The sequence below is a fragment of the Aspergillus ochraceoroseus genome (assembly GCF_002846915.1).
Source record: "Aspergillus ochraceoroseus IBT 24754 chromosome Unknown P175scaffold_7, whole genome shotgun sequence".
Classification (NCBI taxonomy): domain Eukaryota; kingdom Fungi; phylum Ascomycota; class Eurotiomycetes; order Eurotiales; family Aspergillaceae; genus Aspergillus; species Aspergillus ochraceoroseus.
In genome coordinates, this window is record NW_024468482.1 from 974,656 (window position 1) to 1,000,212 (window position 25,557).

General features: G+C 49.4%; 11 protein-coding genes across 11 annotated transcripts; 4 read left to right on the forward strand and 7 right to left on the reverse strand.

Moving 5' to 3' along the window:
* The first annotated feature begins 97 nt into the window (after positions 1-97).
* Positions 98-1,346, forward strand: P175DRAFT_0503527 (UPF0220 family protein). Its single transcript, XM_040897653.1, has 4 exons — positions 98-231; positions 352-612; positions 723-820; positions 880-1,346. Exons 1-4 carry the CDS (start codon positions 133-135, stop codon positions 941-943), a joined length of 522 nt encoding a protein of 173 aa, XP_040750113.1. The 5' UTR covers positions 98-132; the 3' UTR covers positions 944-1,346.
* Positions 1,347-1,994: 648 nt separating this feature from the next.
* Positions 1,995-2,669, reverse strand: fes1 (Hsp70 nucleotide exchange factor FES1). Its single transcript, XM_040897654.1, has one exon. The coding sequence runs from the start codon at positions 2,615-2,617 to the stop codon at positions 2,150-2,152; it is 468 nt and encodes a 155-aa protein (XP_040750114.1). The 5' UTR covers positions 2,618-2,669; the 3' UTR covers positions 1,995-2,149.
* Positions 2,670-4,460: 1,791 nt separating this feature from the next.
* On the forward strand, positions 4,461-6,267 carry act1 (actin ACT1; the record flags this gene model as incomplete). Its single annotated transcript, XM_040896054.1, has 6 exons — positions 4,461-4,467; positions 4,612-4,642; positions 4,880-4,935; positions 5,120-5,150; positions 5,216-5,987; positions 6,037-6,267. 6 exons carry the CDS (start codon positions 4,461-4,463, stop codon positions 6,265-6,267), a joined length of 1,128 nt encoding a protein of 375 aa, XP_040750115.1.
* A 1,363-nt stretch (positions 6,268-7,630) lies between these two features.
* Positions 7,631-10,569, reverse strand: ade1 (bifunctional aminoimidazole ribotide synthase/glycinamide ribotide synthase). The gene is made up of 4 exons (XM_040900925.1): positions 10,524-10,569; positions 10,036-10,340; positions 9,452-9,979; positions 7,631-9,396 (listed from the first exon to the last, which is right to left on the reverse strand). The coding sequence occupies exons 2-4, from the start codon at positions 10,313-10,315 to the stop codon at positions 7,793-7,795; spliced, it is 2,412 nt and encodes an 803-aa protein (XP_040750116.1). The 5' UTR covers positions 10,316-10,340; positions 10,524-10,569; the 3' UTR covers positions 7,631-7,792.
* Positions 10,570-11,220: 651 nt separating this feature from the next.
* On the forward strand, positions 11,221-13,929 carry P175DRAFT_0463649 (Pet127 family protein). Its single transcript, XM_040894822.1, has 4 exons — positions 11,221-11,491; positions 11,593-12,070; positions 12,128-12,191; positions 12,272-13,929. The coding sequence occupies exons 1-4, from the start codon at positions 11,279-11,281 to the stop codon at positions 13,833-13,835; spliced, it is 2,319 nt and encodes a 772-aa protein (XP_040750117.1). The 5' UTR covers positions 11,221-11,278; the 3' UTR covers positions 13,836-13,929.
* Positions 13,930-14,448: 519 nt separating this feature from the next.
* P175DRAFT_0329934 (uncharacterized protein) lies at positions 14,449-15,006 on the reverse strand. Its single transcript, XM_040892848.1, has 2 exons — positions 14,562-15,006; positions 14,449-14,494 (listed from the first exon to the last, which is right to left on the reverse strand). Exon 1 carries the CDS (start codon positions 14,830-14,832, stop codon positions 14,575-14,577), a length of 258 nt encoding a protein of 85 aa, XP_040750118.1. The 5' UTR covers positions 14,833-15,006; the 3' UTR covers positions 14,449-14,494; positions 14,562-14,574.
* Positions 15,007-15,180: 174 nt separating this feature from the next.
* Positions 15,181-19,119, reverse strand: P175DRAFT_0442961 (uncharacterized protein; the record flags this gene model as incomplete). The annotated part of the gene is made up of 2 exons (XM_040894151.1): positions 15,181-17,863; positions 17,930-19,119. 2 exons carry the CDS (start codon positions 19,117-19,119, stop codon positions 15,181-15,183), a joined length of 3,873 nt encoding a protein of 1,290 aa, XP_040750119.1.
* A 1,178-nt stretch (positions 19,120-20,297) lies between these two features.
* Positions 20,298-21,064, reverse strand: P175DRAFT_0503534 (uncharacterized protein). Its single transcript, XM_040897655.1, has 2 exons — positions 20,896-21,064; positions 20,298-20,811 (listed from the first exon to the last, which is right to left on the reverse strand). The coding sequence occupies exons 1-2, from the start codon at positions 20,986-20,988 to the stop codon at positions 20,416-20,418; spliced, it is 489 nt and encodes a 162-aa protein (XP_040750120.1). The 5' UTR covers positions 20,989-21,064; the 3' UTR covers positions 20,298-20,415.
* A 108-nt stretch (positions 21,065-21,172) lies between these two features.
* his3 (imidazoleglycerol-phosphate dehydratase HIS3) lies at positions 21,173-22,053 on the forward strand. Its single transcript, XM_040895558.1, has 2 exons — positions 21,173-21,544; positions 21,600-22,053. The coding sequence occupies exons 1-2, from the start codon at positions 21,226-21,228 to the stop codon at positions 22,013-22,015; spliced, it is 735 nt and encodes a 244-aa protein (XP_040750121.1). The 5' UTR covers positions 21,173-21,225; the 3' UTR covers positions 22,016-22,053.
* A 41-nt stretch (positions 22,054-22,094) lies between these two features.
* Positions 22,095-22,975, reverse strand: P175DRAFT_0484180 (uncharacterized protein; the record flags this gene model as incomplete). Its single annotated transcript, XM_040895559.1, has 2 exons — positions 22,509-22,975; positions 22,095-22,402 (listed from the first exon to the last, which is right to left on the reverse strand). Exons 1-2 carry the CDS (start codon positions 22,858-22,860, stop codon positions 22,095-22,097), a joined length of 660 nt encoding a protein of 219 aa, XP_040750122.1. The 5' UTR covers positions 22,861-22,975.
* A 1,133-nt stretch (positions 22,976-24,108) lies between these two features.
* P175DRAFT_0442226 (glycosyltransferase family 32 protein) lies at positions 24,109-25,308 on the reverse strand (the record flags this gene model as incomplete). Its single annotated transcript, XM_040894114.1, has 3 exons — positions 24,109-24,753; positions 24,816-24,971; positions 25,030-25,308. 3 exons carry the CDS (start codon positions 25,306-25,308, stop codon positions 24,109-24,111), a joined length of 1,080 nt encoding a protein of 359 aa, XP_040750123.1.
* Positions 25,309-25,557: the final 249 nt, after the last annotated feature.

The following is a 25,557-nucleotide window of genomic DNA, read 5'->3' on the forward strand; positions in this document are numbered from 1 at the left end:
TTGACTACCTAGAGATCAGCTCCCCAAATCAACAAGCAAAAAAAGAAAAGAACAGACAAGACAAGACAAGAAAAAAAAAAAAAAAAAGAAGGGGATAGAACTCCGACGCAACACGAACCAAAAACAAAAACCATGGACGACTCCGAGAACCGTCTCTTCCGCTTCTCCAAGCCCGAATGGCTCAACAACTCGGCCATCCGTAACGCGGGCGTCTACGCCTCAGGCGCACTGGTACGCACCCCCCATCTCCAAGTCTACATAAAAATAAAATTCCAAAGAAGTGCCAGAGGCGGGATAAAATCATTCTATCTAACTTACTCTGGACGGTGGGGGAAACAAAACAAAAAATAGTTCTCCCTCGGGTTCTTCTTCCTCGTTGATGCCGCCGCATTCTCGCACAGCACTCGCAACGGCTCCGACGTGCACGTGAAATTCGTCGACTGGATTCCGGGGATTTGCTCGGCGCTGGGAATGCTGGTTATCAACTCGATTGAGAAGTCCCGGTTGCAGGCGGATAGCTTCAGTTATAGTGGGAATGGGGTTGCGTGGAAGGCGCGGTTTGTGCTGTTCTTGGGGTTTGCGTTGTTGGCGGGTGGATTGGCGGGGAGTGTGGTGAGTTCTTCTTCTTCTTCTTCTTCTTCATTGTTTTGGAGAAAAGAAATGATTTATGCTTGGAAGGTGTGGGCTCACGGTTGTTTTTTTTTTTTTTTTTCCCCTTGCAGACGGTCATGGTCCTCAAATACCTCATTAAGCAGTATCCGCTTCCAACGCTGTACTTTGGGATTGCGAATGTCATTGCGAATGGATTGGTTATGCTTAGGTAGGTTTCTTATCTGGTGTGGGATGTCATCATGTTGCATGCTGACGCTGTGTTCGCAGTTCAATTGTGTTGTGGGTTTCGCAGAACATAGAAGATGACTATACCTATAACCTTGCGTTGTAGGGGAATGTCCAATGTCAAGGGTGTTTTGTTTAGTGTAGTATTCGGGGGACTACACTAATGATCAGGAGATTGATATTTTTTTTTTGCTTCAGAGAGTATATTATTTGATATGATGCTTCAATGATTGATATGTTCTATTGTTCTTACAGTTTTCCGGTGGTTGTTGCTGCTATTGTTATCCTGTTTGTTTGTGGATGGCGTAGTTGGGTTTCTTTATTGCATGTTCTTGTACTACTACTAATAATAGGATGTTGTTTTGTTTGAATTCCCAGCTGTACCTGTATACTTGTGGCTCGTACTTTCTTATGCCCTGATGTTACGATATGTCTTGTCATGCATAGGTAGATAGGCTGTGTCTTGAGGGACCTACCTAATCTAGGCGACTATTCTTTATACATTCGGACTAATAATATTACATCAGGGTCAAAGTCAGGCAGCAGTTATCCACGGGGGAAAGAGAACTATTCTAGATGTTTTTTCTTCTTTTTTCCCATCTATATCTGAAATAGCACGCTAGCGGTGACTAACAACAAAAAGTGCTGACCTTCTGTCGGTTCACAACGTGCTAGGAGTAGGTATATACATAGATATCCAGAAAAACATGCGAGCTGCGTACGTACGCCATCGCTCTTGGCGAACCTTGAAAGCCATTTCCCTCGCTCGGATTCATTCAAACAATGGGAGCCTGTCCCGGGATACGACGGTGAAATCCTCCTTGGAGGACAAACGGACTTGTGTGATTCATCCTGTGAAAAGAGAGAAAAGACCGTCTGCCTGTTTCTGCCTGTTTTACAGACAGTGCACGTGACTGATTACGTCGCGGACCGGGGGGGGGGGGAAATCCTCGTATTGAAGTCCCTTATTTTTGGCCATATAACTGTGTTGTGTGGCGTTCGGGGAAAAGGAAAAGGACAAGAAAAAGAAAAAAGAAAAAGAAAGTGATTATGACGAGGCCACAGAGTGTGCGCGCAGCTTCTCCATGATGGCATCAACGGCTTCCATGTCTGCGGCGTCGACTTTCTCGCCGGTGGGGTACCCCTCGGGCAGGTGTTTTACAAACTCGTCCATGGCGGGCTGGTAGTTGCGCACGCCAGAGGAAATGGCATAGACGGCCTTCTTGCGGACCGCGGGGGTGGTGTCTTTGGTAGACAGGGAGACGAGGGTGGGGAGGGCGTTGAAGACGATGAGCTTTTCACATTAAACTCGTTAGCTTGATAGACGAACTATCATAGACGCAAGGGGAAATACCTTATCCTGGGCTTTCTCGTTATTCTGTACCGCCGTTCCGACACACCATGCAGCCATTCGTCTCATATCCGCCTCTTCGTGTTGAAGTAACTGGACCAGCGGGGTCCAGAGACCCAGGGGTTCCAGGTTATTCGCATTGTCAATAGACTCAAGGAGCTGCTCGAAGTTGTCGAAGGCGATCATTTTATTTTCCAGGTCGACTTCGTCGGAGTGCAGGGCCTCCATGGCGGCTTTCATGAGATCGGCGTCGGAGGGACCACCGAACAGCGCAGAGAGCATTTGGGGGGTGAGGCCACGAGAGGTGTCCGTGCCATTGGCCGTGGTAGTTGTATTGGCATTGGCATTGGTATCATCTGAGGGTTGTTCGCCGTTTTGGGTGGAGTTTTGGATTCCCCATTTGAGGAGGTTATTCATGTTGGGATCCATTTTGAGGTTGAAGGTTAGATAGATAAGTATAGTAAATTTTTTTTTTTTTTTTGCAAATTTCTTGTTCTTCTTTTTTCTTTTTCCACAACAGAGTAGAGTGAAATGGGGTTGACTGGTTTTGAGTAGGAGTAGAGTAGTCACTTGGAAAATAATAATTGAAGTAAAATCTTATTAAATATTATGAGAGAGAGAGAGAGAGAGGTGAAGACTGAAAAGGTCCAAGAATTGGAAGGTGACCAGAGTTCGGGACGAATCCAGATGCTTCACCCAGCGGCGATGACTTTCCACACTGTTCCACAGTCCTCTACCCGACTGAATTGCAGTCCACACCTCAGAGATATTCTAATTTCTTCACTTTGACTTACAAAACTGCAGTGCTTAAGAGGTGAACCCTGTGTATACATCATCATACATAATAAATACCCCGCGATGCTGTGAGCCCCTGTGAGCCCCGCGATGCTGTCATCTACGTATTCGTATACGGCTAATTGATCATCCTAAGGGAATTATAACACATTTCTCTTGAGGTTAGGTGTTTGCAATTGTTTTAGATCTGGAATCAAAACCAAGGCGAAATTGATAGGAATAGGCATTTGGAATCTCATATTTCGTCGTTCCAAGTAGGCAGAGAGATAAACCGGATGGTATTATTATTGAGGATGAAAAAGGCGGTAAGCCCAACAAGTGTGGGAATGAATTATTGTGGCTATTCTATTATTACCTGAGGATACAAATTGTATAACTAGATTCTTTCCTATTACTTGGAAGATATTACTACTACTACTACTACTACTGTAATAAAGACAAATGATATGGTTCAGATAGTGAAGATAGGTTGGAGATGGTGGCCTCGGGCACCAGCCCTTCTTTCTACTCGGGATGGGGCAACAAGGAATCTGGAAGCCTGCCAAAAAAAACAAAAAAGAGTCGTCATCATCTTCCCGAGAGACGATAACAACAATAATAGCAGCAGGTTCACTGGAACAGCGCGGGCAGAACCATTTTCTCGTGAAGGGACAACCTTGGATTCAGGATCTGCCCCACGAGGATGCGCAAGTGGTAGCGGCGGATTTGCCATCAGCTCCGGAGAAGTGGGAAGGTTGGAAAGGTGGAAAGGACACCTCAGCTAGAATCATTCTGCCTTGAAGGCACCAATCTCTCTCTCACTCACTCTCTCTCTCACTCACTCTCTCTCTCTCTCTTTTACTTCCTTACTCTCTTTGTTAAATATAAATACAATCACAATAGGGAAACATATAAAAGGACGTAGAGAAGATTTCCCTTTTTTTTTCCCTTTTTTTTTTCTCTCTGGTACTCTGTAATAGTGTGGCGGTGACAGCAACTTTGAACTAGACGAGACTAAGCCCCTTTGTCGCCTAATCATCACATCCTCTTATTATTATTATTATTGCCCCTTTCTCACTACGAGGTACTTCTTCTATTGCCCCTCGAGAAGCATCACCTCAATTCTTCTTAGGAGTCAAAGTCAAGACTCTTTTTGGTTAACTAGACTAGCTAACTAGTTAACTAACTACCTAAACTAGACTAAAAGCCTGCTTACTACTCCTCTCTCCCCCTTCTCTCCGCCAACCCTGAACCAATCCATTCCACTAACCACAGCCGCCGCTGTTACCTGAACCTCGACCTCCTCCCCTCTCTCTTCCTCTCTCACCACCACCACCTCACCTCCTCTATCTTTCTTCCCTCTCTCTCTCTCTCTCTCTATCATCTCCCTCCCCTCTTCTTCTCCTTCTCATCACTCTTCTCGTTCCTTTCTTTCTTTTTTTTTCCCCAGTCCTCTTCTTTTCTCCTCTATTTAACTTCTTAATCCACTTTAGTCACCATGGAAGGTAAGGTTCCTGCCACCTCAACAACACCTTGCTTCACTCGCTTGCTCTCCCTTTCCGTGTCTCCCAACTGCACCCCCCACCCTCCCTTTCACACTGAATTATTATGACAATTTTGCGCTAACTTGATTCTCTTGCTCTCTACAGAGGAAGTTGCTGCTCTCGTTATCGACAATGGGTATGTTTTGACTCCGTTCTGGATGCTGGTTGATGCAGTCCATCCTCCGTTGTTTTCTTTTCCTACAGAGAGAAATTTCAACCTAAAATTCACCCGATTTCTGCTCTGATCACGATGGTCATCGGCGTTCTGACGGTCTCCATTCGAGCTGGGGTGCTTGTTTGGAGGATGAAGAATTTCTGTTTCACGCAATTAATGAGCTTGCCTGGTATATGCTGACGCTGATTCCCCCCCCAGTTCGGGTATGTGCAAGGCCGGTTTTGCCGGTGACGATGCTCCCCGTGCTGTCTTCCGTAAGTCAACCCCACAATTTCTTCATTATGCACAACCCCTCCCCCGTGTCACAGCGGTCATCGAGGTAAAATCTCGATAAAATAAAGCCACGGGTGCCCTTGCGTCGCAGCTGGCTTTATCCCCGGGTGATTAGCTTGCATTTTATTCTTGTCATCTCAGCAGAATGCTAACCATCTCGTAAAGCCTCCATTGTCGGTCGTCCCCGTCATCATGGGTAAATATCCCTCTTCCCCCCCCCCCCCCCCCCCAACTCGGGTAGCATACTGACCCGCGCAACAGTATTATGATCGGTATGGGCCAGAAGGACTCGTATGTTGGTGATGAGGCACAGTCCAAGCGTGGTATCCTCACTCTGAGATATCCCATTGAGCACGGTGTTGTGACAAACTGGGATGACATGGAGAAGATCTGGCATCACACATTCTACAACGAGCTCCGTGTCGCTCCCGAGGAGCACCCGGTTCTCTTGACCGAAGCCCCCATCAACCCCAAGTCCAACCGTGAGAAGATGACCCAGATCGTCTTCGAGACCTTCAACGCCCCCGCCTTCTACGTTTCCATCCAGGCTGTCCTGTCCCTGTACGCTTCCGGTCGTACCACTGGTATTGTCCTGGATTCTGGTGACGGTGTTACCCACGTTGTCCCCATCTACGAGGGTTTCGCTCTCCCCCACGCCATCTCTCGTGTCGATATGGCGGGTCGTGACTTGACCGACTACCTGATGAAGATCCTGGCCGAGCGCGGTTACACCTTCTCCACCACCGCTGAGCGTGAAATTGTCCGTGACATCAAGGAGAAGCTCTGCTACGTCGCCCTCGACTTCGAGCAGGAGATCCAGACCGCTTCCCAGAGCTCCAGCCTGGAGAAGTCCTACGAACTGCCCGATGGACAGGTCATCACCATTGGTAACGAGCGTTTCCGTGCTCCTGAGGCTCTCTTCCAGCCTTCCGTCCTGGGTCTGGAGAGCGGTGGTATCCACGTCACCACCTTCAACTCCATCATGAAGTGCGATGTCGACGTCCGTAAGGATCTGTATGGCAACATTGTCATGGTACGTTCCTTCTTTGCGATTTATTTGGCGCCTACTAACACATTCCTAGTCTGGTGGTACCACTATGTACCCTGGTATTTCCGACCGTATGCAGAAGGAAATCACCGCCCTTGCTCCCTCTTCCATGAAGGTTAAGATCATTGCTCCTCCTGAGCGTAAATACTCTGTGTGGATTGGTGGTTCCATCCTGGCTTCTCTGTCCACCTTCCAACAGATGTGGATCTCCAAGCAGGAGTACGATGAGAGCGGTCCTTCGATCGTTCACCGCAAGTGCTTCTAAGGTATGTCTGCGCTGCCGTGCCTATCACAGCAAATCCAGCTAACACCAGTTATTAGCTCTTGCGTTGTACCTTATCGTTCTCTCGTATTTCCTGTTGTATTAAAAGATCACACGGAGACAAATGGTGGCTTGCAGGCCTTCTCTGAACTCGCACTAGGAGGAAGATTGCCTGAAAAAGGAACTTTGATTTTAGTTGTGGAATAGAGATGATTTGTTTGAGATGCTTTGTCGCTCGGCGCAGGGGGGAGGGCAATTTCGGAAGGCAGCTTGTGGGGACCAAAGGCAAGAAAAGCCGATGAAGGGAATACTGTACATGGATTTATTGCCAGTGCGGTGACAGCTCCTCTCATATAGTTTTCCAACCTTGTTTGAATCCGTTTGTTTCCTATTTGGACTCTCGTTTTTCCTTTTTTTTTTTTTCTGAAGTGCTCAATCTACGGACTGGGTGACGTCTTCACGGCTGCTGAGAATGTTGATTTCCTGTGAGCGGATTGGTATCTCTAGCCACTGCTTGTTTTCCTGTTCTCTTTATCTCATCTCCAAACCCTTTTCACCCTTTCGAACCTTGGAATTGTCGACGTTCCCTCTAACACGTTGCAACCAGCGAGCTTGATATCAGTATAGTATGGAATTAGTAGTGCAAAATACACAGTACAGACATTATCATCGTGTAGCGTATGACCGACTGATCCTAGCCGCTCGGTATTAAGTCGTCTTCATGGACTCAACCTTCATACCCAAACATACATACATCCCCAAGCAACATGCACGCCTACTAGTAGTAGATATATATGCCTTCCTTGACTTACCCAACTTCGTCTCCCTCTATAAATAAGTAAATTATACAGAGAGAGAGAGAAAGAGAGAGAGAGAGAAGAGATACATATTTCACTGCTTGGGGTTAGTCCGCATAGAAAAAAAAAAAAAAAAAACCTTCCCTGTACTCCGTACTTCCTGCGTGTGGTTGTTGGGCTGGTTCGAGAGGTTCGAGTGAAATGATTGATTTGATTGATGCTTGTACGGGGGGGGTACTCGGGTTGAAATCGGGGGTTGATTTTGTGGCGGTGGCATTAACTAGTTATCAGGGAGGAACTTTTTTTTTTTTTACATTGAGTATTCATTAATTATGATGCTCGCCTAATTTATATTCTGTAGTCTGTACTCACCTAGGTACTCAGAGTTTGTTTGTTCTATTATCAGATCAGAACAAGGTATATATAGAAGTAGAAGTATAGGGAGGTATATTGGCTTGTAACGTATTGTACCATACAGTATTGTCATATGCATAGCGTGGTCAATACTGTATTTCTAAATCCCAGGTCAAAAAAAAAAAATAAAAATAAAATAAATAAAAATAAGAAGTGTACTTCTAACCATATCGCAATGTCATAACTTGGTCTTCGCCTTCGCCCTTCGCATTTGTCTTATTTGATAACTTTTTTTTTCTTAATAATCTTGGCGCACTTAAAAAAGACTTCGTGGAATCCGCAAATCGCATCCATGTGCTGAGAGCCCTAGCTAGTACTTAAGCACTCCATGTCTCCAGTTCGGAGACAACACAGGCCTCTTCGCCGGCAGCACGGGCCTTAAGCTCTCCAATGGTGTAAACGGTCTCACCCTCTTTCTCGAGGAGGTCCTTCACAGCAGCTTCGCTGCCCTTCTCCACGACAATAACCATGCCCACACCGCAGTTGAAAGCGCGGGTCATCTCGTGCGCGGTGACGTTGCCGGTCTTCTTGAGCCAGGCAAACACGGAGGGAAGCTGCCAGCTAGAGGCATTGATGTGTGCTGTCAGGGAGGATGGAAGCATACGAGGCACGTTGTCGAGGAGACCGCCACCGGTGATGTGGGCGAGACCCTTGATGGCGGAGGAAGAGACGGAGAGGGCTTTGAGGAGAGGCTTGACGTAGATACGGGTAGGAGTGAGCAGGGCACGGCCAAGGGGGAGGGTTTCATTAGCGGAAGGCATCGAGAAAGGGGCGGGGTCGTTATAGCTTAGGCCGGAGTGCTCCACAATCTTGCGGACCAAGGAGTATCCGTTGGAGTGAGGGCCAGAGGAGGCCAGGGCCAGCAGAACGTCACCGGGCTTCATGGCGGATGTGTCAGGGAGGATGGTGCGGGCGTTGGGGCCCGAGGTGTTGATGGCGCCGACGGCAGCCCCGACGGCATCGTAGGATTCGTCGATGAAAAGACCGGGCATCTCGGCGGTCTCGCCACCGATCAGGGCGCAGCCTGCTTGCGTACAACCCTCAGCAACACCGGTGACAAATGCAGCGGCGGTTTCCACGTCTAGGTGGCCGCACGAGTAGCAGTCAAGGAAGAACAGGGGCTCTGCACCCTGGACAACTAGGTCGTTGACGTTCATGGCCACAAGATCGATTCCCACGGTGTTGTGCACGCCAGCAGCGTGTGCGATCTTGAGCTTGGTCCCCACACCGTCGATGGCTCCGATCAGAGTTGGGGATTCGGGGTGATAGGCAGAGTTGGCGGCGGCCAGCGAGAATAGACCTCCAAAGCCTCCAATAACAGCATCTGTTCCGGGACGCTTGGTCTTAGCGACACAGCTCTTGATCTTGTTCACAAGGTCGTTGCCAGCATCGATGGAGACACCAGCGGAGGCGTATGTGAGAGACTGGGCGTCCCGCTGTCGGAAGGCACGGTGGGCGATATCCTTGCGGTAGAACATGCCTTCGAAGTGGATAGTATCAATGCCCGCATAGCTCTTGCGGAGAGCCTCTTCGAGACTAGAAGCGGTCGCGGTGGATGCAATTACTCGTCCACCGGCGGTTTGCAGCTCGTCGCCAGCCAGATTGGTTCCGGCATGGAAGATCAGTGCACCTTCTGGGGCAGCGTCCAATGTGATCTTCTTGCCATTGGCGTAGGAGCCAGGGTATCCCCCTGCAACCGCAATGACAGTGGTCGAGAAGTCGGGCTTGATGTTGATCGAAACACCATCAAGCCAGTGCTCGGTGCAGGAGACCATGATTTCCGCCAAATCGGTATCGTCGCTAAGCAGAGGCAGCAGGGTCTGGGTCTCTGGGTCTCCGCCACGGACGTTGTACTCAAGGACTTTAGGGCCGTTCTTGGTCATCATGAGACCGGTGAAAAGAATACCAACGAAGGGGAAGCCTGGCGGTTTATTAGCGTGGTCCAAAATGGTCAAAGGGATGTATGTAATACGCACCGTCTTTTCTCATGCCATCAATGGAAGGCTGCACAATGGTGCGGTCAATTTCCTGGAGAACCTGCTTTGACGAAATAGGTGTAGGAGCGTAGCAGCCCATACCACCAGTGTTCGGGCCCTTATCTCCATCAAAAATCCGCTTGTGGTCCTGCGCAGCGGGAAGGGATCGGATGGTATAGCCATCGCTGAAGGTCAGGATGCTCAGCTCATCTCCCTCCAGGTATTCTTCGATAACAACTTCGTTTCCGGCGTTGCCAAACTGGCGATCAACCATCATCTCCTTCAGAGCCTGGTGAGCCTCTTCCTTGGTTGTGGGGAGGATAACACCCTTGCCACCGGCCAATCCGTCAGCCTTGAGGACAATATTGTAGGACACAGTGTCAATGTATTGCCGGGCCTTTTCGTAGTCTGTGAAATTCTCGTATGCGGCAGTGGGGATGTTGTGACGTTTCATGAAGTCTTTGGAGAAGGCCTTGGAGCCTTCCATACGGGCCGCGGCCTTAGATGGGCCAAAGCACCTAATTCCAACTTTCGGCTAATCAGCGCCATATCCACGACCGTCCAAAACCAGAGGATATACGAACCTGCCTGGAAATATCCTTGAATACCATCCACCAAGGGTGCCTCTGGACCCGGCACCACCAGGTTGACATTGTTCTTCTGGGCAAATGCCACCAATCCAGGGTAATCGTCGCCCTTGATGTTGACATTTTCGATCTTGCTAGAGGCGCCTAGTGCAGTTCCTCCATTGCCTGGAGCAACGTAAACGACATCGACACGGGGAGACTGGCTGAGTTTCCAAGCAAAAGCATGTTCACGCCCGCCATTGCCAACGACAAGGACGCGGAGACGTTCCTGAGCCATTGCGGTGCAGCTTTCTCGAGTAAACCTATCCAATCGCCCAAAATATTAGTAAACGAAATTGATGCGCATTTTGGAGAAGGGAAATCTGCAGTATTGCAGGTTCGGTGGAGGGGTACTCGACCCCTCCATCAACGCATACCAGCAGAAATTTCGATGAGACAGGAAAAACGCATGCGAAGACAGTGACAGAGAAAACTATGCAACTCACCTCTAGAAGAGACTTGACCAGAGAGACCAAACTGCAGAGACAGCGAGATTAGCTGTTGAAAAAAAAAAAAGTGATAAAGTTGACTTGGTTGCGCTGTTCGTCACCTTTTTTTCCCTCACTTTTTTTTTATGGTTTGCGGGCCGGCGGGGCTTTTTCTCCGAATCATCCCCGGATTCGGAGGACTGATTTGAGATTTTACGTGCCTCTAGTGGGATACTTTACGGCCATTTTTGCATGACATTAAGCATCTGGAAGGGGGGAGGCCTTTTTGTAGAGTATATATCTGATAAGGTCCCACCATAGCATGAGAATATCCTCAAGAATACTGGAAATCGACAGAATTGCGCCATTGCAGACAAGTCATGTGACTCATACTTTGTATACTTCTATGTGCTATCGACGAGGCCAATTTGTATACTTGCAATTTGGATGTCACTTGGGGTTATCTTCATCCCATGTAGTCAATCATCACCTAATCTCTCTAAATACCTACAGACTTCACCTGTCTAACCTCATGAATGACCTTCTTATTGTTCATTCTAGAAGGTACACTGTATGGCCGTATCATACCGTACCATACGTTACCTGGTAAATAAGATCCTAAGGCGGTGAGAAATTCTCAAGGGCAAAAAAAAAAAGATGGGAACAGCAGCACTTTTGACAGTTAAAGCTTTCCAAACACCAACTTCTTCCACCCACTCTCTTCAGTCTTTAATTGAGCTGGGTGACGGGATTCTCTGACACATTTGACTCGAATGTTTCGAGCCTCATTGCGGTCTGTTTCAGACCCTCTTCGTGATCATGTCTGTTTCTCCTGTTTAGCCCGAAGCTTCGGAGCTCGTCCCCAGGCGCGCTTTTTCTACGCCAGCCGTGTGTCGCGTGCGGAATCAGGAGATAAGCCAGAAGATGAGAACGCTGGTAGCGCGCAAATTAAGGAACTAGCAGTTGCCGCTGAACAACTCAAAAAGGTGCGTGGTTATTCCCGTGTGGCTTCATCTGATCCGGACTTTTCAGATTGTTTTGCGCTTGCGGAGCTTGATCAAGATCACTAACGGAGCTCCAACAATAGCATCAACCTGTTGCGAAGAAGAAACCCCGGTCTCATAAGGGAAATTCCGGGCCCCAGGACCCCAGCAAACGTCATGATAAAGGTGCAGACCGCGACGGGGACAAGAAATTCACAAAACCAAGGAAGCCAACTGGAAAAGGGCGGACAGGGAATAATCCGAAGATTCGTTTATCCACAGGTCAAAGTCTTAAGCAGCTGAAGCCGATAGCGAGAGCGGATAGTTCATCACAGTCTTCAGCAGTGAAACCGCCAAAGACGCCCTCGACTGTTGCTACTGCTGCTACTGCGGCTGTTGCGACTGCTGCCGCTGCAACTGCTACCGCCGCCGCTGCCAGTGCTCCCGATACAAAAGCAGCTCCTCCTCCACCTACGCAAGACTTCCCCCAACCCCCCAATTTCACCTTAGCCCACATTGGGTCCCGAGACCATGGCAAGCTGTACTCTAGGCTGGGAGTTACAGAGGGAATGGCTATAACACGTATGAATCTTGACTTCTTGGGTGCCAATGGGAGGGTTTGAGCTAACTGGTTTAAAGCACTGGACGTTGAACGGCCCCCGGTTCCAGAACTTTCTTTCGGGTTGGAGAGAGTTTTATTCAAGTAAGCTAAAAATCATCACTACGTCCTTGAAGATAGGTTAGGTGAACTGTGCTATCTAACACCGCCTTCTTGATCTCCAGCCCTGGGGTATATCACCTCCGCGATCCCCGATCTCGCGTTTTCAACTTCGATCCGTACTTAGGATCCATTATGCCTGTGACTGAATTCGACTTTGCAGCCTTGAAGGAATACATTACATCTTCGAAGGACGATATCCTGCGGAATATCGCGACCAAGGAGAAAAAGAAGTACATAGGATCCTCGTCAAGCATGACATCTGTACTCTCGCATTTCCATTATCTTCTCTCGGCGTGGCGCCCCATTAATACGGAGACATTGTCTCAAGGGTTTTCTGACAAAATGCGCACCTTCACACGTCTGATGCGAGCTCCCGCTGCCATGTTCCTTCGGTATCAAGATGGCGTCTACGCAATTGACGCTGACAAGGAGTTTGACTCCGCCAACATTCTCATGAATCTAGGCAAGTCTATGGAGAAGCTTCTGACCTTACCAAAGGAAGACTTTGAGCGCTACCGGAGATCAAGTGCGAATAAGATCACCCCCGAGGAGGAACAGGCAGTCCCAGAAGCCTATCATTACTCCACGTTTGGAGATTTTCTCATGAGGTCTCAGCTAGACGCTTATGACCCACGTCTTCCAGGCACGGGGATGTTCGATTTGAAGACCCGCGCCGTTGTGTCTATCCGGATGGATGCACGTAACTTTGAGCATGGTCTAGGTTATCAGATCAAATCTCAGTACGGTCTTTTCGAGTCGTATGAGCGGGAATATTTTGACATGATCCGTGCTGCGTTCCTCAAGTATTCACTTCAGGTGCGGATTGGACGAATGGATGGCATCTTTGTGGCTTTCCACAACATCGAGCGGATATTTGGTTTCCAGTATATTAGTTTGCCGGAAATGGACCGAACTTTACATGGCCAGAGCGACACGGCATTGGGCGATGCTGAATTTCGCCTAAGTCTTGCGCTTTGGAACAAGATTCTCGAAAAAGCCACCGCAAAGTTTCCTAAGCAGTCTCTTCGGTTCCACTTTGAGACCAGGGACGCCAAGGTTCCCTTCATGTATATCTTCGCGGTTCCCGTCACGGATGCCGAGATCCATACCATTCAGACGAAGAACAAGGCCGCCATTGATGCCTACCAGCAACGGGTTCTAAACCTCGCACCCCATGACGCAGACGAGGCCCCCCCATCTCAAGTCACAGATGAGACGTCGGACGACCTGGCCGATGAGGTAGCGGACGCGGCCACTCCGGACGATACGTCTGCTACCTCGCAAGCCGGTGAGCAAGAGCTCTTTGGCATGGTGCTCATGATCAAAACCTTTGTGAACGGAAAGGAAACGGAGCGACCCGAAAATCTCAGCGCCAAGGATCGGTGGACCGTTGAATATGAACTAAGCGCGATGCAAGGATATCAACCCTATGCTCTTTATCAAGCGTGCCTGAAGCGTCGCCAGAAGGAACTGACGGTTCGTGGCGAGGATGATTCAGACGTCGCAGGCAACTATTACATCCGCAAGTTACGGGCGATGAGCGAGGAAGGCCGCGAATACCGCAAGGAGCAGGAAAGCCTTGACAAGGACCATGGCGTCATTGTCTTGAATGATGTAAAGCTCTAGACCCTGAAAGCTCTCTCTTATTCTTCTATTGACGCCCTTGTAATAATATTCCCTCGCCTCCACTGAAATGTTGTTGTTTTTTTTTTTTTTTTTTGATATCCAAGCTATATATACCTACAACATATGTTACCTGTAATCCTTTTAGCCTCCATACTACCTCCAAGTATTCCTACTGGTGGCTAACCTGGTCCAAAAGTACGGCTCCCGTCTCTTTAAAGTTCTTCCGCGGTGGGATCCGATGGGGGTTCTTGCTTGATTCGATGGATTATGGATTTTTTTTTTTTTTTTTTTTTTTTTCTTGTACTAATTAATCTACTAGGTACAGGTGGTGGTAGTAGTAGTATGTTTGGCTCTAGTTTAACGGCTAACTTCGAGCCCAAATGGGCACCATATCATAGTATATCACGGTCTATTCATTTTAAACCAAGGACCAGGTCTAGATTCCAGGACTACTCCCAAGTATATCTCGCAACGAAATGCATACCTTGCAAAATCGGCATACTTCTTATCTTCAACGATGCGCAACTCACTAAACTGATGCAGAAAGAATGTTGAAAAGGACAGAAAAAGAGAGAAAGATGAAACCAACCATGCCATATAACTGTATATATATATATATATATGTGTGTGTGTATCAAAAACACTCTTATGTACACGCTCTATATCCAACGCCGGCCTAGAATATCAACAATTGTAACAAACATGCTGGGAAACAGAGAGCCATACAGGAAAGCATTCATCATGGTATCTGACAGACACAGAACCCCAAAGCTGATGATGATCTTCTGTCATTAACAATTAAGTCATGTTGAGAGATGGCAAAAACCAGAAATAGAAAGAAAAAAAAAAAAAAGAAAGAAAAAGAAAGAAAACATATTTGCACAGGTCCTCCAATTGATGTCAAGCTGGGTTGCTCGAGGGATGTGCTGGGGGGGGGAAAAAAACGCCGCCGAATCCATGCGCCAAACACGCGATATGCAACCCCGGGCGTAGACATACATCTGTCTTCTGGGTTATAGACCGTCTTCCCTGGACGGTGGCAGATAATAATAGATAAAGAAAAAGGAAAGCAATGAGGGTTATGTGGGGGGGGGGAGTAAAGTGCTAGCTGGCTAAGTCGCAGACAAAGTAAACAGCGCAAGTGAATGTAGATGAACAACCAGTGGTGGTGGCATGAGGGTGTGTCATGGGCTTATTCATCAAGGAAACCAAGGCCTGGAAGAATTTTCCCTGCAAGTGAGGAGGAGAGTGAGGTAGTGAACAAGGGATGGTGTTCAGATGATATATCATTTGGATTCGTAAATCATTTCAAGACATCCTATGTCTTTGTAAGAGGGAGGAGGAACTACCGCAAGTCCCCTAGGTCGAAGCGGGGCGGTGACCAGTCCAAAGTAGGCGGTCTATCACTTGATACACACACCGCTCCAGACTTCATCATCTCCATCTTCTTGCGATCCTTTGACGAACTGAGGAAGCCTCGTAGTGTGGAAGATGCCGTCCCATATGCACTCCTCGCGCTTCCAGTACCTGTACTGGTGGATACAGTGCTGGAGCTACGAGCGCTCCGGACACTGCTGGACTTGCTGATCGGCGGAGGCATCGAGGGAACTAGCATTGCAAGCCTGGACGATCCTGAACCTGACGCGGCATACTCGGACAGCGGGATCTGGGAGGCGTGTTGGAGTTCAGCCTCCTGACTACTCCCCGCGCCAGAACCTTGAAGGGGATCCAGATGACCAATTTGGCCTTCTTCGTCGATTCTTGGAGCAACCTGCGTGCTAGGTGACGGTATTGAATGATCCTCGCTTTTAGACATCGTCATGTCTAACCTGAGTTTCCCCAGCATGGTCCCAAGGCTCGTTGCTGTTGCAGGACGCCCGTCGCTAGCAGCATCATCACCTGAAAGTCCTGCGAGACTCTCATCGACCCCGTTAGCGAGGTGGTAGTTGCGAAAGAGGTATCGATGCAGACGGGACACCTCTGCATCCCACTTTTGGATCAATGACCGCAAGATAACCTCGACATCGTGATCCACAGAGAGTGTGGGGGCCTCGGCGGCGGAAAGGGAGTTGGCCATAGAGCGACCGTAACCAGGTCCATGAGGGTGCTTGGTCAGTTTATGTCCTACTGACATATGCTTCACATTGATCGCAGCATGGAGTGATCGGCGGATAGAACTTGTAGTCGAAGTTTGACAGAGATTCAGATCCCGCTTCACATTCTCAATCTCCCGACGGACCTTCTCGAGAGAGTGGAGTCGGTCATGATCCATACTCGACAAGCTCACGAGAGATTTGTTCTTTTGGAGCCCATTGACTAAAACCGTGAAGGACTGGAGGTTGATATCATTGTTTTCACAATGAACCTCCAACAGGCTAGTATTTTGTTCCAGAACCGAGGCCAAAGTGTTCGCACCTTGTAATCCCAGTTTCTGGTGCTCGATCCTCAGGACTTTCAGTGACTGGTTCTTTTTCAAACCAGTCAGGGCTAAGTTCAGACCGATTCCAAAGCGAGCCACATCCAGATGGGCACTGTCTCCGCTGATGTCCAGATCCTCCAGGGTTTCGTTCTCCTCAAACATTAATTGCAAGGATTTGCAGGTCTCTGGGCCGGCATCGTATGGCAGCGATGCTTTCGAGATGTCCAGGTACTTCACTGTGCGATTCTTGCGCAAGGCCTCCGCTAACTCCTGGAATTGCTCCTCTTTTTTGAAATCAATCATTCTCATGGACATGTGAGAAGGGGCTTTATTGTGGGCAATTGCATCACTCAGGTATGAACAGCCAAGATCGAGTCGATTGTCATTAACATGGAGGTGAAGGTCGCGCCCTTCTTCGATGGCAGCCAAGGAATGCAGGAAAATGGCAACATCTTGTCCACTGAGTCCACATTGATCCAGTCGCAGCACCCTCAACCGCTCAGAGCGGTCGCTAGCTAAATATGTGGCCACGGCGTCCACGGTTTCCCGGTTCAGGGTGGTCCGGCTCAAGGAAAGTTCTTCGAGACGCCAATGAAACAGTGTTTCAGCGCTGATGAGGGGTTCCAACCCCGAGGTCCGGGAAATGCGAGATAGGTCAAGCGTTTTGATTTGACCAAAGTAGCCGAGATACTGCTGTAACATATCTGGTTTTACACGGCCTTGGGCGCCGGATATATTGATTGATTCCATCGTCGAGACTTGAGCGATAGTTGTCGAAAGAAGAAGATCAAGGTCGTGAACAGATAGTCCACAATTACCCACTTCAAGGGCTCGCAGGTGGCTTCCCCGTTGAGAGGCCGCATCGACGAGGTAATCGAGATCTGAGTCTCCCAGTTTAATTCCATTCAAGACAACCCAGTCGACACTGGTGAGTTCGCGCCGGCAGATGGGAAATATCGCTTCAGGAATGCCACATCCCGGGTCATGACTCTCGCTATCCGACTTGGGCGTTCGGCTGAGAGTGTACGAAAAGTCGAGGCGCCGGAGCCACTTACTCTTCAAGGTCAAAGCGCGGACTTCTTGGGACAGCACCGATAGATTTTCCTGGCCGGGTATATGAACTGGGGTGTTTGCGCGAGTCACAAGAGCATCCTTATCACTGCCGTACAAATCGCGCAAGCCTTGGAGGGCATCCAGACTGACACCATTAAACGAAATTGACTGGAACGATTCATTGTACCGCAGGGCGCGCAAGAGAGCGATCAATTCGAGGGCCGTATATTTCTTTTGATGGAGGGAGGCGGGCCGGAGGAGTTTGAAACAAGGTGCGTCATCGCATTGGGTATCGATTGTGTATCGAATGTTGGACGTGTCGATGTCATAACTCGCACAGTATGCTACCAGCGTCCGGTCGAAACAGCCATAGTCCTCGTCAAGGCACACCGGGGGGAAATTGTCGTCGTTATTGAGATCGCGGGGTACGATAAATTCGTAGGGTTGCTTGGCCCACAACGGACGCAGAAATTCCGTTTGTTGTCGGATCCAGAAGGCGATTTCAAGCGAATGGACGGAGGCGAGGAAGATTGAGCAGGGCCTTTGAAGTGGAACCCTGGGATCCCAGTTAATAAATGGAGCAAGTAAGTACCCGGAGCAGCCGTCTCGGGAGTATACATACCGAAACGTCAGATGGAGGCTGTCATCGCCCCATTCCATGGACAGACATGACAGGTTCATCAGACCCAAGGATGACGAGGTATCCAAGTCACTCAGCGACACTGCTGAGCTGCGACTCGGGACCTTGTGTAGCGGAACCAAGTGAAGCTTGTGTATTCCTAGGGCCAAATAACATCCAGTCGGTGACAGTTTGGTGAGTTCGTCCGACGACGCCCGCGTCGGGGACTTGCTGGAGGCCATTTGAATGACGCGAAACATACGAAAGGTGTCCGGATCATAATCTCGTTCATGCTCCAGCATCCTGACTACACACTCCAGGCCTCGGCGGTCAAAGGGCATCGGCTCCGCGCCGCGAGTCATCTCCGCAGCGGATCGAATCCCCACCATCCATAGGTTGAGATCCTCGAAATCCGGGGTTTGCATTTGGATGAAGGTAGTCTTTTGTCCACGCTCGTCCATATAGGCGACCTCCACGGTTGAGGAGGGCTTTCCATCATCCAGCATGTACACGGCGACAATACTGTTCAGGGGGATCCCAGCTGAGGCATCTCCTATGGCCGCGAGTTGTGGATCCTGCAGGGAGCTGATTGATGCGATCGACTGGCGATTTGCAGCCGTGCGAGCCATGGAGGGAGGAATTGAGGGAAACATCTCCAAGGCCTTGTTGAGATTTTTCAATCGGACAAGATGGGTATCTGTGAGCACCAGGTACTGGCTTTTCTTCCTCCACATGCCCCCGGTGATCTGCATCTCGCCATGGTGTAAAATCATCGACCCGATGCCATGTCCGGCGTCCTCTCCATCGGGGTGCGTTCGAGACGGGTCATCATCGTCGAGAGAATGAAGCGACCGCAGGGAGTCGAAGACGGAGGTCCGTTTCCTCTGGAGGGATTTGCGGCGCGCGCGAGGGCCGTCGACGGCGATAGCGGGTAACGACGTCACAGCGGGAGCGGCCTCGAAATCCGCGGCCTCAGGACGACGAAGGGGCAAAGCGGCCGGAGTACGTACGGGACTGGGGTTCCTGCCCCCAAAGAAACCGGAATTACGGCGTTGTCTCTTTCTCAGAACATTAACCTCGTTTGTGGGCGATTGGTCAATGGGCGAGGGACCGGGTTGGGAAGAGGTGGTCGAGGACGGCCCAAACAGACTCAGACTCTTTCTCCGCTCCCTTTTCCCCAAACTCTCGGCCATGACGGAGCGAAGAGAGAGGGCGAGGAAGAGAAAGAGAGAAAAGAGGGATCGAGGGAGGAAGTCCGCGGGCAGAGAATTGTCCAGCAGGAGCTATTACATCGACGACGCCGGTGTTGCTCTCACTAGAAGAAAGGGAAAAGCGAGAGAAACGGGCCAACGTTAGCTATCACCGAACGATAAGACCATAATAATAATAATAATAATAATAATAAAAAGGGAACGGATATTGGATAGACATTGGATGATGCAAGACAAAAAGCTAAGGGGGATGAGACCAAGAAAGTGACTAGTGACGACGAAAGGTGGAGAAAAGTCGGGAGAAGGCAAATAGGGAGGAGGAAAAGGAAGAAGGGAGGCAGGTGGAACATACCTAGCAGTAGCATCTAAGCAGAGGTTGAAGAAGAGAAGAGATGAGAGAAAGAAAGAAGGATTGTTTGAGTATAATAATAACAAAGTAATCAAAAGAAAACAGCTCAAGACGGAAAAAAAGAAGAAGAAGAAAAAACGGGTGAATTAGAAGAATCCCAGGCAACCACCCACTTGGAACAGGAACCAAATCAAATAAATGAAATGAACCCTGGGGCAAATTGCAAATTAGATAGTAAAATAAGATAAAAAAAAAATAAGAAGATACCAGCGTAAGAAGACGGAGAGAGAGAGCCGGATGAGGAAATGGACGATGAAAACAGTCAGTGATAGATAATACAATGATGCCAAAGAGATGTAACCCCAGAAGAAAGCAATTGTTAGTGTTTTATACAAGATAGAATTCGTCCACACAGAGTGAGTTTCTCACCCACGATTCAATAATACTATATAGTATCTTCTACTACTCGCATATAACTAACTCTTTAATTAAGGGTCCACGAACCATCCGGGTTAACGACCATAGCGCAATCAGATGAACCATTGAACAGTTCTCCCGAGCGCACCGTCGACGCCATCAGAGAGATCGGAAATAACCTGTCCCAATTCGGGGCCAACCTGGTCATATTATCCTCCCTAGAGGGCTGAACTATACAGATTGGGCAAATGGATTCTGGAGATTCTTCGGTAATCCCGTAGAAAGGAAAAGTTGACTTGAGTCAGTCCAGCTCTTAAGAGTTTGGAAAAAGTCAAGCCACTTCGGGGACTTTGGCTTCCTTTTTTTTTGTTTAAAAAAAAAAAAGGGGGGGGGGGGGGGAACCACCGAATCGAAGGATATATCTTTCCATATAGGGTAAAATTAAGAGAACGACCTCGGGATGAAACAAGATCTCTATCCATAATAATCATACATACCACACCTCCGATTCTCTACCGGGCTTCGCGCTGTGCCTGCAACCGTTCTGCCCGTTTAACCTTTCGAATCATATTAATATAATCATTGACCCTCCTCTCCGCATAGATACATCCACCCAGTGTCATGGCCGCGATCTGCAGAAAGACCTTGAACTGCAGCGTCAACCCCCTGTAGATCCGAGCCGTCGGGGAAAGCCACTCGGAAACCCCCTCGAGCGGCTGGTAGAAGAGCCTCGATCGAATAAACTCCTGGGAAAAGGGGGATGGCCGCGGTGGCCGACGACGATGCTCTTGCAGATGTGGCTGAACCGGAGGATGTGACGGGCCCGTCCCGGCGGCGGTGGACGACGAGAATTTGAAGGGATGAGGGAGGATCATAATCATATGAGCCAAGATGGAGACGGAGCCAAACTACAGGACATTAGGCAGCATAGCATGTATTAGCATGTTTTAATCATATCGAAGCTGTAGCCTGGGGAAATGATTCCAACATACGCGAAAAGCACCCGTTAGAAAGCCACGAACAGCCTCGGTGGTGATTTCCTCTGGAGGCTCGATGTCTGCTCTTTGCGAAGACGGTGGAGGCATTGTAGGAGAAATCACAATCGATATAGAAAATCAGGAGATCATATCGCAGATGTGATGTGATATAACTGTAGAAAATATATGTAGTTGGCGACAAGACCATGACGCAGTTACCGGACCAACTATTTATCCTGATTTCCGATATCTATTGAACTAGGTTTTTTTCTCTCTCCATATCAATCAACACACACAGTCAGAGACCAGTCAGAGACCAGTCAGAAGAACTAGTCGACAGACAAAATGCCCCTCCCCCCACGCACCGCATCCATCTCGCGCGTCACCAACGAGACCAAGATCCAGATCTCGCTGTCTCTCGACGGCGGCGTCCTCCCTCCCTACGAGCCATCACAGCACTTCCCCGCCCCCAGTGACCCCGAGGAAGCTGAAGCCGCAAAGACTGGCATCGTACCGGACAAGAACGCCCCTCATGCGACGCAATTCACCCCAACCCAGCAGATCACCATCAACACGGGAATCGGATTCCTCGACCATATGTTGCATGCGCTGGCAAAGCACGGAGGATGGAGTTTAGCCATTCGGGCCAAGGGAGATCTATACAGTGCGTTCTTCCCCCCCCCCCCCTATCCTACAAGTCGAAAACTAATATACAACAGTCGACGACCACCACACGACAGAAGATACCTTCCTCGCGCTTGGCCACGCATTCACCAAAGCCCTCGGAGCGCGGCAGTCCCTTGCGCGGTTCGGGCGCGGCGATGCGCCTCTCGACGAGGCCCTGTCGTGGGCGGTGATCGATCTCTCCAGCCGTCCGTGGGCGGTGATCCAGCTTGGATTCCGCCGCGAGAAGATCGGCGACCTCAGCACGGAGATGATCACGCATGGATTGGAGAGCTTTGCGCAGGCCGCGGGCGTGACACTGCACGTGGGCTGCACGTACGGCGACAATGACCACCACCGGGCAGAGAGCGCGTTCAAGGCGCTGGCGGTTGCGATCCGGGCCGCTTGTGCGCGAAGAGTGGCGGGTGAAGTTGGCGCGGGCGATGTCGTTAGTACCAAGGGAGTATTATAATCAAAATTAAACCTGTCAATAGACAATATACAATATACAATATACAATATATATATATATATATATATAATAATATTAACTACCCCAAAACCTGCACCGCCCGAACCCAATACCCCTTCCTCTCCTCATTCGCATCCGTCCCCACACACCGCGTAAGAAACCCAGCCCATCCCTCCTCCGACCCCGTCCTCAACGCAGCCCGAACCTCAGCGGAACACTGCGTCGTCAAGAACCACGCCCCGGACCCAAAATCATACTCGGCATTCCCGCGCAGCAAATCCAACACTTTGACGACGTCTCCCTGCGCACCACCGTCCAGGGCCTCCTTGAGCCCCGGAATGGAAGCGGCATATTCCGCATTGAACCCGGGGGATTGCATATTTCTCGCTGTTCATAGGCCATATAGCCATACAATTAGCATTTCTCTTCTTTCTCTTCTTTCTTTCTTAGCTAGCCAGATAACCGATAGAGAAAAAAAAAAAAACAAACATACTCCCCTGCCCCGGCACCCCCGGGGAATGATTCCGGTTATACCGAAACTCCACGCTCTCAAAGGCCATCAGCCCCAGCACGGCCGCCTGCTCCGCCCTGGCCGTCACGTTGTACGTGGCGAAGGATCTGGCGATGTAGGGCGCGGCCTGCGCGGCCGTGGCGCATTCGTCTGGCGCGGGCGGGTTCTCGCAGGCCTTGGCCTTTGGGGCGATGGCTTCGATTTGGCTGGGTGTGATGCTTGTACTGGTGGAATCGGGACCGATCTCTGTGGTGAGGTGCGAGGTAGAGTGGAGTGGGATGGCGCTGATGACGAGGGGGAGGAGGGTGTTTAGCAGGAGATAGGATGGTTTCATGGTTATACTATACTATACTATACTATACTCTGTAGAATAGAATAGAATAGAATAGAATAGAATAGAATAGAATAGAATAGAATAGAATAGAATAGAATATGTATGTATGTATGTATGATGGATGTATAGTAAAGAAAGAAAGAAAAAAGTTCATTTATATCCATATCAGACAACTATACATAGTTAAATAATAGTCTTATGTACAAGGGGGCCACCGCACAACAACAACAACAACAACAACAACAATCACGGATTCTCCTGACTCCACATTCCCCACGGTGGATGCAAATCAGCGATCGTTTCTCTGGTTCTGAGGTCCGACAACCAAAGGTATTCGTAATTTGCCGAGGGAGAGCTACCGAACCAGCTATTCTGGTCTGCACAGGATGGGGATTCGAGATCTTTGCTGGGGCCGGTCAGGATCGTTCCGAAGTCCTGTCAAGCCTCGAGTACATCCATACCAAACTAGTAAATAGTAAATAGTACTTAGTAGGGCTAGCTATGTACCTGGTAATTGAGTATATTTGTTTCATCGTAGGACAAGGTAATATGTACTTATATGATATTGATATTTCATATCTGACCATCGTCGCGAGACTCCTCACTTGGGGATAAGTACGTCAACACGTGTACCCTACATATATCCAGAGGATATATACCAGTACTCGGCATGTATATATACGAGATAACCGTACCGAGGCAGGGTGCCATGCAATTACAGATTACCAACTACTACCGAGGCGAGTGAAGTTGATTTATGTCATTGTGGCACTATTATAATTGTCGCGACTCCAGGTAGCTCCAGGCATCTGTAACGCTGACCTCTCTACCTAATCGGAAGCGAGTCTATGTGGTGAGGGAAACAGTAGGTGTAAAAAGAGACAAGAAGCAAAGGGGCTGAGAGGAAAGGTCTAAATGAAACATCCAAAAAGAAGAGAGAGAGAGAGAGAGAGAGAGAGAAGAAAAAAGGGGGAGGAAAGAAATACTATGCGGCTGCGCTGCCTAGCAGATCGCGCCGCGTACAGATCAGAAAGACAATGTCAAAACATGTACAAGTGCTTTGAAAAGCACTGCGGTCGATCGGTATTCCCAAAACTCCATACATGCACTGAAGCGAATTCCCGGGACAAGTCCCTAGCGACGGGAATAAATTCATGAGAGAAAAAGGTAAGCAAAAAGGTGGACGCAAAATTCGTGTCAAAAGGCCGTGGAAAAGCAGGCACATTACAATTGATACAGCAGCCGAATTTAGTCCCGTCGGTCGAAGAATTCGTAAGATGTCTCGGTGACATGGCCCGCTTCCTCGTCCTCCTTGAAACTGACGCGACGGAGGAGGGTGGGCATCATGCGGCGGGAACGACGATTTGGCGAAGACAGACCGGGGATCGAAGGGAGATTGGGGAGCTTGGCATAGCGAAAGCGGTACTTGGAGCCCAGCAGGATCAGTCGTCCATAGGCCCACCACAGGCACAGCCCCACGGCAGCAGCAAGGATGAATCCGCAGAGGGTGAGGAACACCCAGTGCTGGCCCATCCAGAAGATTAGCCTGGCATCTTTGCCGTGCCAGCTGTTGCCCACATGGTGAGTGAAGAAACTCCACGAGTGTCGGTTGTATTCATCCTGCATGAGGATCCGAACCCGGCCCGCTTCGCCGGGATTTTCTGCCATATACTCCTTCCAAACCACCGACAAGAATAGCGGGCCGGTGGTGTACATGACGGTGATATAGGGGAGAAGCCAGCTGCGATCATATGCCTGCAGCAACTCAATTACCCGGAGGAAAAATGGGTGTTGCGGAACCGATCCCATGGCGTCGTTCGAAATTCCCGTGGGGACGGTGCGACGAACCCACGCGGGGTATGCGAGAAGAGGATCCAAACGACGGTTGCAACCCTAGCATCCTCAAAGTCAGTAAATCATGGGGTGTCATTATGGGTGAAAGTAGTGACGCGTACATCATCAAGATCAATGTATGTTCCACCGTAATGAGCCAGGACAAAGTATCGGATGGAGTCCGCGCGCTGGATGGGGTATTTGTAGCCGTCAAAGGTGTCCAGAAACCAAGGGTATTCGGCGGCGATGAACTCGCGTGACTTGTCGTCGGTCCAAAGCTACAGGAAGGCGAGGGTTAGCTAATGCGTCGCATTCAACCGGAACAGGGGCGCGTACGATATATTCGTAGTCCGGGTGCAGGTCAATACAACTCTGCTGGGCTTCTTGCCACACCTCCGGGATCGACTCGTTCTTGTATGTCTGGTGGATGATCTTGGGAATGATCTGGGGACGTTGTTCGATCAGAGACGAGTTTGGCGAGGGGAGCTCCGCACGGTGGATCGCATCAGCCGCGGCATCCTCCAACAGCAACGACAGGAGTGTAGACACGCTGCGAATCAGGAAGGTGATAATGAGGAGGTTCACGACGAGGAAAACCAGAAGCCCGCGCCGCATGGTGAAAGCTGGTTGGAGGTGGTGTTGGGCGGCCCCTGTTCAAAAATAACGAGACAGACGAGGAGAAGGGTAACACAGTGTCCGAGGGCCGGCGAGATAAGCCAATTGATGCCAGCCTTGCGTCGTAATTTCGTGGCAGGGGAGGAAACAAAGTGGTTGAGAGAGTGAAAGAATAACCAATAACCCAATTTCCGGACGACAAGATCCCAACCAATTCAGCGGGAGGGGGGAAAGAGAAGAAAAAAAAAA